Below are 17232 nucleotides of genomic sequence, written 5' to 3'. Positions count from 1 at the left end.
TCTCTCCCCACACACACACACTCTCTCTCCCCCACACACTCTCTCTCTCCCCCCCTCTCTCCCCCACACACTCTCTCCCCCACACACTCTCTCTCCCACACACACTCTCTCCCCCCACACCACACTCTCTCTCTCCCCCCCCACCACACACACTCTCTCCCCCCACACACACTCTCTCTCTCCCCACCCCACCCCCACACACACTCCCCCCCCCCCACACACACTCTCTCTCTCCCCCCCACACACAGCGTCTCTCTCTCCCCCACACACACTCTCTCTCTCCCCCACACACACTCTCTCCCCCCCACACACACTCTCTCCCCCACACACACACTCTCTCTCTCCACACCCCACCCCCACACACACACTCTCCCCCCCACACACACTCTCTCCCCCCCCCACACACACTCTCTCCCCCACACACACTCTATTGAAAATGACCAATTTATTATTGTTTTGGTTTTGGAGGATTATTATTAGGCTCTGTGTGGAGTAAGGAAACTTGTCCAAGGTTTCGCCCTCTGCCTGGAATTGAACTCAGGTCTCTCACTTGCAAAGCGAGTGCTCTAACCACTGAGCTACAGGACTCCACGCCTGCAATGCAATGTAGTGTAGTGTAACGATGATGATAATCACCGTCCCACAAATATACAGTTAATGCACTTTACAGTGTGTTCTGTGAAGCGCTTTGGGACGTCCTCCCGACGTGAAAAGCGCTATATCAAATGCAAGGATTATTATTATTATCATAATCCTCGCGTTCAATACACAGCGCCTCGTCACGACTTCGAGACGTCTCGCAGAGCTTTCGCGGGACAAGTGTAGTGACCGTGTGCTTTGGTGGGTGGGCGAAACGCGGCGGCGCGTCCCCGCGAACAGTCGTGGTGCGGCGGTTGGAGCCGCAAAGAGACTGGCAAAGCGAGAGGGCTTAGGTTCGATTCCCGGCCGGGCAGGGCCAACCTCTGGGGAAAGTTTCCTTACTCCCCACACGCACACGTCACGTCAATCCCCGACTGTTTGTGGGGACGCTGCTGTGCGCAATCGGCTGCGTCGTTTCGCCCACAAAATATACAGTCAATTCACTTTACAGTATATTCTGTGAAGCGCTTTGAGACGTCTCGAATACATGATAAGGCGCTATGCAAGGATTGTTATTGTTATGTCAAACGCAAGTATTATCCTCATCGTTATTTATTATTATCATAAATATTTACATTTGATACAGCACTTTTCACACGGGGAAGAGGTCTCAGGAGTTTCTCAGGATTTACTGTAACCTGCAGTGACTGTGTTGTCTGCACTGCGTTTCACCTACAAAATACAGTCAACCCACTTTACAGTATATCCTGTGAAGTGCTTTGAAACATCTCAATAGCACAAGGCTCTATATCAAATGCAATGTTATTATTGTTGTAGGTGAACAGGACAGCCAACTTGCCCACAGCAATGTCCTGCAAATAACCATGAAAAACTATTTGGGGATTACTGTGGACTCCCACACATACAGCCCAGAAGGCAAGAACTTGAGAGCAGAGAACACATTCCATGTTATAATCTTCTGTTCACATGTTTGTTAGCCAGGGTAGCAGGAGAAATTCCCTTCATTTGTTTCTTGAGTATTGCGATGGGATCTTTAATAGGTTGATAGTACATTCAGCAACGAAACACTCCCAGTTGACACTGTTTTGGAGAGTCAGCCAAGACTACAATCATATGGGATTGAAGATGGTTATGAAGGAAAGCTTCCTTAAAATTTGTCTCAATACAATTAATCAGTTGATTACAATCAATGCTGTCCTAATGCTGAAGTAAGGAATTATTTTTTCTGTTGTTTGCCCAATGCACAGGCGAATTACACAAATAGTGGAGATGACATATTGGAAGGGGATCTAATTTCTCAAGAACAAATTGTACCTGCACCAATTAATGTAAGGCTATTCTGCTTATCTATTATAATGTATTTTTTTAAAAAGAATCTAGAATTGAAAGGAAAACTTTCACACAGCTTATTCTTCTGCGAATAACTCGTAAGTTAATTTGTACTAAATTTTGTAAGTGTGTTCTTACTTGATTTGCGTTACCACAACTTCCAAGTCAATGCTCCCAACAAGAAGCTCCCTTTTCAAAAGGTAAATGCTGTCCTTGCAGTTTAATCGGTAAATTAATCTGAATGTTTTGCATAACTAGCTGGGGATGCTCTAACTGTAAATTTGGGTAGTCTAAATGGAGCTGCTTTAAATTTATTCATGCCAAACAGCTAAATTGTTGAGTGATTTTATATGTTTTGCTTTACCAGAGTCTTCAAAATCCTATAGAATTAGCAGAAGGCTCTTTGTCCAGAGAATTTCCTGCAGACTGGAGCCTAAAAACACGGTTGCTTTTTACATCTCCTCATCCATTTAACTGGTCCGGTCATCTCAAGGCATCCGAGGAAGCTATGGGGCTAATGCAACACTGCCGTGCCTCAGTGATTGATTTTCCTCAGAATATAGAGGTACTGTCTGAAATGAAATCTTGAGTGCTGGGATACTATTCTAGAGGGTTATTGACTCCTGGGGTGGCAGTAGATGTGTTATAAATTGAGTTTAGCATTCTTTAAGCAAAGGGGAAATCAGCCAGCGTTCCTGCTGCCAAGCATTATCCAGTACTATACCCCATCCGGGTCTGATTCTCCTGAACTGCTCCATCAGCAAATCAACAGGGTATTACTGAACCCTTGCCCCTTAAATCTTTCCCCCTCTTTTGCCTGTCTTCAGATCAAACCTGAAGATCTTCCTCTTCGACCGGGTCTATGGACACCTCCCCTCTCTTCCCAGCTTGGCGTCCAACTCTGCCATTTGTTAAGTGCTCCAAGATGCTACCCTACATGAAGAGCCCGATGTAAATGAAACTTGTTGCCCTACCACTTTGTGGTATTTTGTTTGAACCTTTGTCCTGTCATTTTATGGTATAATATTTAATGTTTTCTTTAGTCATCGCCATATCTAGCAATTGTTTTACATGATTTAGAAAATTATTTGGGGAGGACAAGTTTGCAGGACTATGGGGAGAGAGCGGGGGAGTGGGGTTGATTTGGGAAGCTCTTTTCAAAGAGCGGGCACAGACACGATGGGCCGAATGGCCTCCTTCTATGCTGTATAATTTTATGATTCTATGATTTAATTTGTTGCTGCTGCTTTCTAGGATCCAGGATCCTGTGCAGAATTGCGCTGTGCATTCCAGCAAAGTCTTGTTTACTGGCTTCATCCAAACTTGCCCTGGATACCACTTTTTCCTCGAATAAGAACAGAAAAGAACATAAGAAGTAAAAATAATCCGTGGTCTCATGATGAGGGACTTCAACAAGTGCTGATGAGTGAATGGTATACAGTACAATAATAATTCTTGCATTTCAAATAGCGCCTTTTCACATCTTCAAGACGTCTCAAAGCTCTTTGTAGAATATACTGTAAAATGAATTGACTATTTTATGGGCAAAACGCAGCAGAGAATTGCACACAACAGTGTCCCACAAACAGTCGTGGATTGAGTGGCCAAATTATTATTTATTTTTGAAGGGATTATTACTTGCGGAAAAGCGATCCACCAATTGACAGTTTGTCAGGAAGTAGTGGCTTCCTACTTACAGGTAAACCGAGGGGTGCAGAGCAAACTTGCCCAATGTTTCGCCCTGATTGGGAATTGAACCCAGCCAAGCGCTCTAACAACTAAGGACTCCACAACATCTATCATTGTTGGAAATCTCAGTTGTGCTAGGAATACAGTTGGAAGTCTTTTATTTGAACTGCTTGAAAATCTCACCTTATTGGATAAATAAAAAGTTTAAACTTTCATACATTGGACTGCATTACCTTAGCCATTATAAAAGGAAAGAAATGTAATTGAAAGTGAGTTATTTCTACAGGAATAAGTGCAACAACTAATTTATTCCTTTCGCTGTCTCCTTGCAGGTCATTCAGCTTCAGTTCTCTGTATAATCTACTGCGGGCCAAGCTCTGTCCTTATTGCTACCTCTGTACCTATCAGTTCACTGTACTATTCCGTGCAGCTGGAATAGCAGGAAGTGATGTTATTACAGCTGTTATTTCCCCTACAACAAGTGGTCTTAGAGAAGCTATGAAAAATGAAGGTAAGTGTATTAAGTGTAGAATACTAATTTAGTGAAATATGCAAAATGGTAAGAAATTTGTTTAATTTTGTACCTAACTATACGAGAGTGAAATAAGTTTTAAGAAAAATATGTTTTCTTTAAACAGCTAGTAATGTTCAGTTGATGAGGTTAGATGTGATGCCCATTGGATTATACTAATATAGATTCTGAATTTAGTTCAACATATGCTCATACCTAACATGATATATTGCATTCTGATGTAATATTCCCTACCCCCTCCCACTGGGTTTATGATTCCAAGCATTAGTTCATTGAAACTTACTGGAAAAAGTCAGGAGCAACACTTGAACTCATTATGTAGGTCTCAGTATATCAAGGCCACGTATTTACTTTTACATTCTGACATTCTCATTTCTATCTCAATCATACTTGTAAAATTAGCTCAAGTATAAAAATAACAATACTGTACTTTGATATAGCTCCTTTCATGTTGGGAAGATTTCTAAGATTTCTCAACGTTTCACAGGACTATTATAGAAAATTAAGTTGATTTGTTGAACTTCCACAATAACTTGTTTAGAATAGAATCAGATTATCTTTTGCCAGAATTTACTTTCGAGTTTAACAGTGAAAGTTATTCTTTCATTTATTTCTGAATGTAGTTATAAGATAAATAAATTAGTCACAAGAGTCAAGCAAATCTTAAATTAGTAAGTTTGCCAATGTACGGTATGATATACTCTCCTCTATAGAGCGATTTAAACCAGGTGAATATTCACTCATTATACCTCCCATTGGTGTGAAAATAGTGCTCTAATGCTATCCTAGTTAACCGATATTTAAATGTGTACATATCTGTTAATTTAATAGATATTTTATTTTCACATAGGGATCAACTTTTCCTTGCCGTTAGTAGAAGATGTTGGAAATGGGAGACAGAGGCTGAGTGAACCCACAGATTCAGGAGCAGACAATGCAGGAGATGAAACCAAAGAAGAAAGCTTAGATGTTCAGAAGTATGCTTTTTTTTCTCCTCTCTCTCTCGCGCATGACTGTACTGAAAAGAAAACAATGTTATGGATATACTTGCTGGTTAAGTATTTGAGTCATTTTACAAGGGTTAAGGGTTTTAAAACTGGTTAACAGGTGCAATTCAATGCTCAGTTTTCCTTTCATTTCATTTTTCCACAATAGGTGTGTAATTGGCAACTTCCCACTTGTTTTTAATTTTGTTATGGAGTTGATGTGCTTCTGTGACTATGAATTTAAATAGCTAACGTGTTTAAAATTGGCTCATTGACCTTTACCATAGGAAACCAGTCAGTAGTAGTGATGAAGAGGATGATGGTGGGTTCTCCTGGCTTGAAGAGATGGGCGTGCAAGACAAGATTAAGAAGCCTGATGCCATGTCCATTAAACTGTATCCTTTTTGATGTAAGGTTCACATTAAGCCACTGCTTACTTTATTTGAAAGTAAAATATTAGTTCAGTTGACATTCACAATTACTGCACTTGAAGAGCTTTGCCCATGAAAACATTTGCTTTATATTATCTGCCAACTTTCACATATGAAACAAAACACCACATTAACACATTAAATCCATATTTATTTTATAGTTTGGATTTGATTTTGTAATTGAATACTAAATTGACAAACTCAAAAGAAATCATAACGAGACAATTGAACAGACTACAGTATTATTGATGTGGGAAATCCGTAGTTAACATTCCTGCTCCTTGGTAAAATGCTGTTAATAATAACGCAGAGTTGTACAGTAAAAAGGGCAGATTCAATTTACATTCTTCTGAAATTGCCTCCTCATCTGTGGCAGCTGGCAATTGAGCTTGGTATTCTTCACCTAGGAAGCAAAATCTTATGAGTTTCAACTAGTGATCACTGAACATTGCCCCCTGTATGCATTTGTACAAATAACTTATACAATTAGGCATAGCTAATGTACTGACACACTCACACTCCTGTTGTTCCATGTAATCCAATCCAAGGGGAGGGGGACAATTGCATTATTTAAAAATAACTAGATCTGTAGATGAGTAATATGGGTAATAACTGCACAATTTAACAAACCATTTGCTCCTTACTATGGTAATGGGTTGAATGATTGTCCATTCTGCTGAGAAATACTTTAGTAAGATATTTTATAATTGGTTGAATTGTAGATTTCTATTGGTATGGTTCAATTGTGTTTTTTTTAAAAAAGATGTGCTGCATAAGGATTGCAATGGATTTTCCTTCATTTTAAAATAGTCGGAAGGACCACAGTGTTGTGCGAATGGATCATAAGCCGGAATCTGTGGTTTTGGTGAAGGGCCTCCACACATTTACTTTACTGAACTTTCTGATAAACAGTAAAAGTATAGTGGCCGGGGCTGGACCACAGGCAGGACTCCCACCTACTCTACTGGCACCAACTGCATTCAGAGGAGCCACAATGCACACATTGAAGGTATAGCTTGAGGGTATAAGGATTTGTTTTTCAGTGGGAGAGTGGAAGAGAATATATTTCTACTATATTTCTGTTATTTATTCAGGCTCGAAGCATTAATATCAGGACTCGGAATGCCTCTGGGATGAAAGACTCCTACAGCCTGGAGATTACTGGTCCCATCATGCCCAATTCCTTACATGCTTTGACACTGATGCTAAAATCTGCACAGAGGGGAAAATTTACAGCCAATCTTTATACCCACGAACCCACTTCTGTGTTTAATGTTGACCTCAAATTGCAGCAATGCAAAAGCAAGGTGAGGAACCTTTGATTTTTATTTAACTTGTTGCATTTTCAATAGACTATATATAATTAAGTTTATTATTTCACTTGCCCTGCATAGGTTGCTGAAGCTGTATCAAAAGCCAAACTTTGTCCCTATCAATAGTTAGGATACACAGTGATTATAAAACCATTTAAATGCTTTACAGTGCTGGCCATGATTCACAAGATACTCACTAACAGTTTAATTGCATACATTTTAATAGTTCTCCCTTGTATCTGCTTATCCTTGTTCTCTTTAATCTGCCACTGCCTTTGTTAAATCTCTTACCATTTAAAAAAACTAATAAAATGCATTTTGTAATGGGATACAAATTAAATTGCTGCCCTTTTACAGTACTATTTTGTACATTAATCCAGCAACTGTAGCTGCCTAGTGCATGAGGGATTTATATTCTAACAATAGATTTGCTTCGTGTTCTCTCCACATTTTATTCACAAAACTATAATTGAACTGATTTGAAATGCTTGAAGTCATTTTTGTTCTTATAGGAGCTACTTTCAAAGGAACTTTCTAATAGTGGTCTACATCCTGCAACATTGGAGAAACTAATGGAACAACCAGTATTTGGAAAATCATCCATTAGGCATTTGGAAATGAATGACTACAGATACGGCTGGAAATTATGAAATCAGAGCTGAACCAAAATATAATACATCTGTTAATAATTTACTTCCACCGTTTTAGGTGGTGACCTGAATGCAGCTATGAAACTGAATACACCATTTATTTTTCTACCATCAAATTAATAAATAATTATTGGAGCATCACAAGATTTGACACTGCCTTGTATTGTATATACATTAATTTCAATAAACTTGTCTTAAATACCAGAAAAATATTTTCAATTATTGCTACTTATCTGAAGGGACCCATGAGCTAAGGATTTGTAGGGTTTTCTCATAAAGTGAAATTAGTTTAAATGACTTTTTTATCTTCGATCTGGGTATTGAGAAACTGGATAGAAAATATCTTATTCAAATATTGTGGGAGGGATGCTTGAATTCTGGAGCAAATGAGATATAAATTGTAACTTGAGCACAAGTCTTAAGAAATTTGTGTCTTTGGGCCCTTTCTATGTTTCAGCTTATAGCAGCTATTATCCAGAATAGTTTCATTAATACTAAAAGATTTATAAATAAAGCATTTTAAATAGTTTACCTAGTTATCCTTTTCCTTCCCAATTTTGGTTTAATGTTGCTTTCTTATTTATAAACTGCTAAGAGTTCAGACACTTTCCATATATACATTAGAACACTGGCATTGAAGGAATCTCCTAACGGGCTGGCGTGTTATTAATGGGTTTAAACAGTTCATAAGAATTCAACTGGCAATACTGCACTAACAAATTGTTTGCCTTGTGAATTTCAAACTTTTTTTAATTTACAACCAATTAAACCTGCACTAAACTAAGTCATTTCATAACCATCTTGCCTTTCTAAAAAAGGTTATTTTCACAGATTAGCTTTATATACAAATATATCAACAAAAATATCTTAAAGGGAAAGAGAAGTCTGGTAAAATTATTTTTGTTCCATACTTCAAATTAAGAGTAAAATTGGGCCCAGAATAATTTTATTTAGTTCGTTGATTTTCTTACTGGCAATGGAGAGCCTCCAGTTAAGATTCCCATCTGATGTCACCAGAGAAGCCAAATGAGGACATGATGGGCCACATATGGTAAGAAATTTGACAGTATACAAAAACAGCAACAAAATTAATCCTAGCTCTGAGCTTACTCTAAAATTAGTACTCTGAATGAAAAGCATTTTCCCCAGATTTTGGTTCCCTTTAAGGATTCAACCGAGGACAAGATCCCAAAAACTAATCATCACCTGAGGCACTCATAAAGCTTGTGGTTGTAGATATGCTATCCTTTGGAACAAGCCCCATGGCCTGTAAAGCAACGGTAGCAGCTGTGGCCTTAGCATGTTTCTTGTTGGGACTGGCCATGTTGGGCTGATACTCTGTGCCATCGATCTTCACCTGGACAGAAATATACATGCACTGTAAATCAGGTATCCAATAAGAAATACAAGTAAAGCTTCGTAAGGAGACAATAGCAACGTCCTTTACTGAAGACGTGGCCATTGTTTATAAGAACTACAGAAACCCAGCCTCCAATTAATATTCTATTGAATAATGTTATAAGACAGTGATGGGGGAAGGTGGCCGTAAGCACGGTCAAAGAGGAAAGTTTTCAGGCGGGATTTGAAAGGGGACAGTAGGGGCAAGGTGGAGGGATCGAAGGAGAGAGTTGCAGAGTTTTGGTTATACCTCTTTGTACAGTGCTGCAAAATATTCTACACTAAATATTTCTTACTTCAAAGATAATTTAACTTCATGTTAAAAAAGGCAAAATGCTTGGCCGTTCAATGTCCACCTCCTTCAGCCGCTAAAAGTAACTTCATCCTTTGCTAATAAACATCAAACTCTAACCTTCACAACTTTCCCGGAATAGCTGTTAAATTCATTTAGCTCAGCCCCAAGGAAAAGCTGCCAGAAATTGAGCAAAGCCAAGAATCTATTGAACAATCTGAATGAGTTTTGAGGCGAGTTCACACGAGAAGTGTTGTCTGGCCTCTTTCAGAGGTCAAACTGTGCATTTTCTGTTTTTGTTGTCGAGTTGCGGCATTCACAATTTTTTTCCCTCTACAAACCGAAATGCGGTGGATTCAATGATTCAAATTCCTCACCTTGAACAAAAAATGTTTGCGATGATCAGGTCCGCTATCATGTACCATAAAAAATTCAGGCGGGGCCCATTTCCGTTTGTTACAGATTTCTATTAAGGCAGAAACCGGGTGTTTTCCTAAAGACAGGTCAGAGAGGGAGGAAATGGAAATTACTCACAAAGCAAGCGAAGCAGTCACCGTAAGAAATATAGAATTGCTAATTACTGTATGTGACTGGTTAAACTTAAAAGACTCGGTTCGCTCATAATCTTTCATTCTTCCAGATATTTTTCAGAAAAAACTGTCAGTATGTGATCAGTGCAGTTTGAAAAAATAGTAATCGGGGCACTAAAACTGGACTTAATATACAGCTATAATAAAAACAGAAGTCCCTGGGAACGCTCAGCGGGTCGGCAGCATCTCCGGAGAGAGGAAAGTGAGTTAACGTTTCAGGTCGATGACCTTTCGTCCGAACTCGATACACCTTTGTCAGGTGGAAAGTGGAGTGTTGGGGTATGAGGTGAAAAGGATAGATTGGGCAGCGCAGTGGAATAAAATAAAATCAGCTAATGTCCTAGTGCCAGTGACCTTGGTAAATCCACGTGTGAAATTCAGTTACCGGAACCACCCTAGTCTGTGATTCCCCAGAACCGGATATCTTGCCTCGACTCATCGTGAAGAACAACTACAGTACTTGAGGCAATATTTGCCAGTGGAGTCTGAGGAACTGTGCTCTAGCACAAGTCAGCACCTACAGGAGAACGTGTGAGATATTGGGCGGCGGGCGGGGGAAGATAAGCAAAATGAAGCAACATTTCAGCACTGCAATTAAATTAATGAATTAAAATCAGCAGTCAGTGTTTTTTAATAAGCAAATGCGTTCACTTCCCTGTGAATTGTGGTAGAAAGTTTTTAAACATTCTAGGTATATAGATTAAGGTATCGTGCCTCAGAAAACAATAGCAACTGGCATCATACCAGAATAAAATACACAACAAAAGCAACATTTGTATAGCACCTTTCACAATTCTCATACCTGATAGATCCTTCATTATGGGGAAGTTTCCGGATTTCTTCTGTGCCTTTTCACCCTCTGCCACAAGACCTAAAATATCACGAATTGGCATTTTAGTAGTACATCTGTTATATTCTATTCTATTATTCTATTCTGTTAAGGCAGCTATGGTTCCCAGAAAAGTTCTTATTTGAGTTTCTGAGCATTCACGATTTTTATTTCTTTTTACATAATGGATTCTGTTCAATATTAAACCAAGGAGAATAAACAACAAAAGAAATGTCACTGATAATAATAATCCTTGCATTTGATATAGCACTTTATCACGTTTCAAAGCAGTTTACAGAATATACCGTAAAGTGAATGACTGTGTATTTTATGAACTCAAAAACCAATCCTCTGTATAATGCCGTTAGCAACTTACAAAATTAATTTCTTAGTTCTGGCACTGCAAAAAGATTTTATTCCGTTCTCCTCCAGACATGAATCTGGTCCAATCTTAAATTTTAAGGAACATAGAATTTTTAAGCACCCAAATTATATTTTCCTGATCACAGAAGGCGACAAAGTTCCATAAGGCTTATTCAAATCAATCCTGTAGGTTCTTGTGCTATTTCCACGTGTAGGTGGGATGCAATGAATTGGATAATCTTAAGCAACACTGATGGGTTTCCACAAAAATTGTGCTGCTGACCTTGAATTTGTGAAGCGGTTTCAGATAATAATAATGCTCGCATTTGATAGACGTCTCAAAGCGCTTCACAGAATATACTGTAAAGCGAATTGGTTGTATATTTTGTGGGCGAAACACGGCAGCCAATTGCGCACAGCAGCGTCCCACAAACAGTCATGGATTGAGTCACCAAATTGTTATTTTATTTATTTCCTTGAGGGATTATCATTAGGCGTGTGGAGTAAGGAAACTTGCCCAAGGTTTCGCCCTGCTGGGAATCAAACCCAGGTCTCTCACTTACGAGGTGAGCGCTCTAAGCAATGAGCTACAGGACTCCACATCAGAGATATCTGAAAGACGTGATAAGGCGCTATATCAGATGCAAGGATTATTATTTTATTATTCAATTATAGTCTGTTAGAAAATTGACATCCTCACTGTTCAGTCTTTGCGAGACGACCACTTGTACATTTGTTTTCAATGTGTGGACATTAAGCAATATCCACACACTGCTGTAGCAATGGAGTGAAAGGCATCATTACCTTTGCGATCAGTCTTGAAATCAACCATTATAGGTTCTACTGTTCCATCCTTATTTTTTCCCAGGCCTTCTCCTTCCTTCCACCCCATTTTCCGCATCAATTGTGCTCCCATTCCTCCAGTTAGCGGAGCGGCCCTCAGGAATTGATCCTGTTCATAAGTAAATAGGTATAATAAAAACAAGTCTTAAATGATGTCAAAGGAATAGCTTGTTTCATTAAGGTTTAAAGTCTGCAATGTGAGCTTAAAGAACATTTTAAAATGCATCTCTAACACAAATAATGCATTATATATCACTGGTTTAAAATAAATAAGAGTACTCTGAAGATAAGATCTTTAGGGAAACAAAAACATGCATCAGGAGCTCTTCTAAAAACTTGTGCAAAGTTTAAAATATACATATATATATATAAAAACATAGAAATTAAAGAGATATTTGAAACTCCTTAAAAATTTACATACCTAAGACCTCTGCTGTCGGTGTAGTGAAAAGTGAGGTTGAGATTGACCGTGGCAACAAGTCGGCTACAAGGATTTGACCCTGCAACAAGTTTCCATACAGAGAAGTGAAAGTTCACAGATCAGTCTGTGAACCATCACCTCTCATTGTCCTACCCCACTCCCCAACAGGTTACAGTCATTTCAACAGAGCACCAGACACACCTGGACACCCAACAATTATTGAGCAAAGTTGCCGGTCGCAAAGTACACACAGTGAGATGCATTAGACTTCAAGATGAACTACTGTCCGAAGGTAATACAATTCATTTCCAAGATGCTAATGCCAACAATTCTGCACTAATAGGAATTGTAAAAAAATAATATTGATTCACAGAGAGAGGCCTAGAGGTGGATTAGCAATGCAAGTTCAAATAGTTACACTGAATTGCTTAGCAAAGGATTGTTTGATAATCATTCCCGATGCATCAACACTGTGTTTTATCAGGGCAACGTTTATGGCTTCATAGCAGTTGAAAAGTGCAAAACATGAGATGAACTCTTTCAGCTATACAGGCTCAAATGACATCCCAAATAAACACATATTCTGACCGTCTTTACTGTATTTGCCCCAAATTAAGTTTTAAATGATTATAAAATGATTTGTTAGGTCATAATATGTCAAGTGATGCCACGAAGCAACAAGTGAAATTTTCTCCTTTTGCTCAGGGCTGATGGTCGCATTAATAAATAGGGCACCAATAGGTAGAGTGTGATTATCATACAGTAGACCTCTTAAGATAGTTAGCAATAAACCCGCACAGTGTTTAATGCTGACAGCTGGAAGAATAAACTGGGCAGGAATGAGTAACCTTTTTAAATCTTTAAAAACTGCAATGCCAAATAGTAGCATGGTAAAGTCTACCACTATACTACAAATAGGGGAGTCTATCACTTTAGATGAAAGCTAATCCAATACATTTATTACCCATGTCTATCATTTCCGAAAACAATGCATTGTAGGCCACAAAAGACTTTTGTAATCACCGATACAGATGTAGTTAAAGATGTTGTAAAGCTCATTTCAAGCAGTAAACAATACGCCCAAGTTTCTGTTGATCAATCTTACCACATCACGACCTGACATAAAATGTAATGAACTGGGTGCAGCTCCAATCATGTGGTGCAGGGAAGGCCAATTTGTAATTTGAGTGACTATTCTACACATGCTTAATGGACCGCAAGTTGGCCATCTGAGGTAGTGGATAGACAGTTGGCGCTCACGGACCAGGAACTAGTTTGTTCAAGTGCTAAGTTTCCTCTCAGCTGGGGATCATAGGAACAGGAGAAGACCTTCTGACACTCATTGTTAAGACTCTCGCATGAACAATGACCAGATGAACCACATTCACTGTTTAGACAGGTCTCATAGCTGCAGCGAGGCTGGGTAACAGGAGCGGGTTTATGCCAATGGAAAAGGAACATTAGCAAAATAATTGGGACACACTACATATTTTATTTTTTTAAAAAATGCTGGAAGAATTGAATAGATTAAATAAATCAATTGAATAAATGATCAAATGGCAGATAGAATGGTTAACCTCAAATTCTCTTTTTAACTGTTCAAAAGTAAGCGTGGAAAGCCACCTCGATATTGCTCCGAGAATTGGTTCGGTTGATTGAAATGAAACCACTTTTGCAGCAGCTCAAAATGGTTTCAGAAAACAATTCAAGTAATGAAAGCGCAGACTAGAGGCCGTGCAAGTCGCAATGTTGACTTATGCAAATCAAACTCCTTTTTTCTTTATAGAAATAAGAACACATGCAACGCTGTCTTTAAGAGCGACTGACCGACCCGTCCTTTACTCATGTCAACCATCGGATCTGGAATATCAGATCCCATCCCATGAACCTGGGTTGGATTCAATTTTTTTTTTACTTACTTACTTCCATTTCCATCTTCCCCTGCTTTTCCAGGAACCTCACAAAAGAAAGAGGCAACCATGCAGAGAATGATACAAACCCCAGTCAAAGTCGCTCAAGGGGTCCATCCTGCTTTTGTACCTGCTTTGTAATGATAGAATTTTTTTTTATCAACATCTGTTTCAATATCTTCAACGTGTATTCAGTTCACAAATCCAAGCTAACTTTACTGTTCATTCTTACAGAATATGTTACAGAAGAGACCGTTTGGATATTCCATACCACTGATGCATTGCAATGTCTATTTACCACGTTCTGGAATGCTTCGAGCAAAAAAGCATTGGCAGCGAACTGGTGTCCTGCAAAAAATGAATGGATGGCTGTGCTTTTGAATCACGGCTCGGTAAGTTCTGCAATGATGAGCTCACTTACTCAAAACTGCCTTTGGGTATTATCCCTGAAAAGATTTGTTTTTTTCCCAGTGAAAGATAAAGCCGTCAACCCAATAACCAAAAGTCCGCATTAACAGAGCTGGAGATTTGTTGCACAGGATGTATTACTAACATTCACTGTTTAAACCTGTGCAATTATAAAACAACAGGTCTCATAGCTGCAGTGACAAAACACCTTCATAAGGAAAACAGCAGAGAATTTAAGGTCAACAATTGTGACTTTTAGAACTATTTAATTGCATGAAAAGATAAAACGTACAAGGGCTTGGTTGTGCTTCAAAGTGGAAGCAGAACAGACAGCTCAGTTATCAGGTCTTTAAACAGAAAGCTACATTTAAATCTCAGGGAATTTTACCCAGTCTTTACTAACATGGAAAGTTGCCTGTACTGATTGGGTGTATTAATTATAAATTATTACCTTATTCTGTTGATAATTTTTTTAAATAAATAATTTGGTCACTCAATCCATAACTGTTTGCGGGACGCTGCTGTGTGCAATTCTCTACCGTGTTTGGGCCCACAAAACATACAGTCAATTCACTTTACAGTATATTCTGTGAAGCGCTTTAAGAGACGTTTAGAAGGCGCTTTATCAAATGCAAGGATTATTGTGATGATGTTTTACAAATTTTCAACTAGGATACTAGATACTAGATACAGCACTGTACGGCAAAAGAGCATTCTAGTACACAGTCGGGGTGGTGGTGGTGTGGGGATGGGAAGAGAGGTGCTGTAGGAAGAATACGAGTGCATCTCTTTTTGTTACTTCACAGAGCAGGAATGATGGCTGTTGCGCAGAAATTCACTATTCATCCCAACACTCTGGTTAGTGATGAGCAGCAGGCAAGAGACATCAGTGAAGATATTGAAGTAAAAGTGAGGAAATATTAAAGGAGGAACAGCTCAAACTGGCAACGCTAGAGTAATAATAATAGGATGCATAAAACTCCGAGATCTGGACCCAAAGTGAAGACTGGACTGAAAAGATGGAGTGGTGGGATTTAAGATAATACAGGGCTGCAACATGTAATGAGCCCTAAGCTACTATAACAGTACACTTTACAGTATATTCTGTGAAGTGCTTTGAGATCTCCCGAAGATGTGACAAGGCACTATATCAGATGTAAGTGTTATTATTAATATTAATATTATTATAACAACCATACAGAATTGGTCTATTTCAAGGACACAATCACCTGGTGCATTTGCAAACATATTTAAAGCAAGCTATATGAAACAACGGTTTCATACCAATTTCGGTTTGGCCTCCAGTTAATATTTTCTTTATACAACTACATCTCCCGTTTTGTGAACTGGATACACCACTGAACATAAAGTGAAACAGACATTAGGGATTTATGTTTCCTGGTGGATTGACTACGGAAGTGTGTCATTTTGACATTTTGTAAAACATACAAAAATGCAAAGCATTTTTTTTCCTTTAGACAGCAGTATGGTTGTTGATTAAGAATATACATACCGTGTCGTTTTATGCAAGAACACTTGTTTGGTTAAAAAAAAGTTTTCAAGGGTGTTTTTTCTTTTTTTAAAAAACAATTTTGGCAAAGCATACTCTGTGATATGTATAAAAGTTTTAGGACAGCATGGACTTGACTTACAGAATACAAACAACATCTTAAATTGATTTAACCTTGGAAAATTACACTGCAGGATACATATTGCAGGGCAATGCACATACACGGCTGTGATCAGTCGCCTGAGAACGAATAACGTACAAAACACCAGATAACATGATCAGGGCAATTATAATGCTTTTCCTTCCTAAACTATCCAAACCTTTGAAGGCCTGGAATCTTCAATTGGGATATCCATCCACTCGGACACTGTTCATGTTCACACTCTTTTGTTGACGTTGACGTTTAATTGTGCACGAAACCCAGTCACAGACTCGTGGCACTGCCTTGTGTAACCTGCCTTTAAAGGTTTGCAAAGCCTTCGATTCAACAGCAGCGAAGATCGTCAAATGTAATGCAATGTTGACCATGAACTTTTGAGGAACATTTCCTTGAAGGTTTAACCCAATCAATTGCAGTTAAGGGGTTAACTGGTCGTGAGGGGAGAAGGCCAGGTTGTTCTTACTCAAAGTATTGTACCTCAGATGACGGTCTTTAGGGCCATTAGAACTTATCCTCCAGAAATCCCAACCCTGCTAATCTTCCCAGTTAAACAGCAAGCCGTTTCTTAAAGGAGTCCAGTCTCCTGGTCTCAAACACCCTTTGTAGCATTGCTTTCCACCTCTTCTCTGTAAACAAATACTTCCTGGGTTCTATTCTAAATGTGCCCGACAAAACCGTGCCCTCTTGTTCTGATTCCTTAGTACATCTAAAAAATATTGGGGGTTGGGAGGGTGCTCTTATTGTAAGGTGGCCATCTTCTTTCCCAGTTCAGTCGCTGTTTGTACCAAAGTCATTTCCTCCCAGTTTTTGGTTGAAATAACAAAGTCCAAAACAAAGGACTTAAAAAAAAGGGATGTTTTCCCTCTTCTGTTTTCCCCTGTGTTTGTGGAGCAATTTCAAAGTATGTGTATGTGGGGGGGGGGGGGGGGGGGGGGAGAGGGGGAAGAAATCTTCCCAAAACAGGGACCACAAGGATTT

The 17232-nt window shown here is 39.0% G+C and overlaps 2 protein-coding genes across 6 annotated transcripts in view; one reads left to right on the top strand and one right to left on the bottom strand.

Annotated features, from left to right (window-relative positions):
* The window catches only part of LOC103186772 (DNA replication fork stabilization factor DONSON), a 46263-nt gene extending 38529 nt beyond the window's left edge, over window positions 1-7734 (top strand). The window contains exons 2-10 of the mRNA XM_042333980.1: window positions 1772-1928; window positions 2297-2494; window positions 3184-3362; window positions 3951-4129; window positions 5001-5127; window positions 5424-5531; window positions 6378-6576; window positions 6662-6874; window positions 7393-7734. Of these exons, the coding sequence (XP_042189914.1) occupies window positions 1772-1928; window positions 2297-2494; window positions 3184-3362; window positions 3951-4129; window positions 5001-5127; window positions 5424-5531; window positions 6378-6576; window positions 6662-6874; window positions 7393-7530 (1498 nt within the window). The 3' untranslated portion in view covers window positions 7531-7734. The remainder of the gene's footprint in view (window positions 1-1771; window positions 1929-2296; window positions 2495-3183; window positions 3363-3950; window positions 4130-5000; window positions 5128-5423; window positions 5532-6377; window positions 6577-6661; window positions 6875-7392) is intronic.
* Window positions 7735-9561: 1827 nt separating this feature from the next.
* Window positions 9562-17232, bottom strand: part of LOC103186758 (SON DNA and RNA binding protein) — a 30946-nt gene continuing 23275 nt past the window's right edge. For 4 of the 5 annotated variants that reach the window (XM_042333866.1, XM_042333867.1, XM_042333870.1 and 1 more), the window contains 3 exons: window positions 11807-11954; window positions 10613-10681; window positions 9562-9713 (listed from right to left, as the gene is read on the bottom strand). In XM_042333866.1, the coding sequence (XP_042189800.1) occupies window positions 9577-9713; window positions 10613-10681; window positions 11807-11954 (354 nt within the window). In that variant the 3' untranslated portion in view covers window positions 9562-9576. Of the gene's footprint in view, window positions 9714-10612; window positions 10682-11806; window positions 11955-12266; window positions 12346-17232 lie in introns of those variants that run through there. The other variant, XM_042333868.1, reaches the window with a different exon arrangement.

This window comes from Callorhinchus milii, unplaced genomic scaffold, assembly GCF_018977255.1.
Source record: "Callorhinchus milii isolate IMCB2004 unplaced genomic scaffold, IMCB_Cmil_1.0 Scaffold4, whole genome shotgun sequence".
Classification (NCBI taxonomy): Eukaryota; Metazoa; Chordata; class Chondrichthyes; order Chimaeriformes; family Callorhinchidae; genus Callorhinchus; species Callorhinchus milii.
The sequence above is the reverse complement of the archived record's forward strand: the minus strand, read 5'-3'. Positions and strand labels throughout refer to the sequence as shown.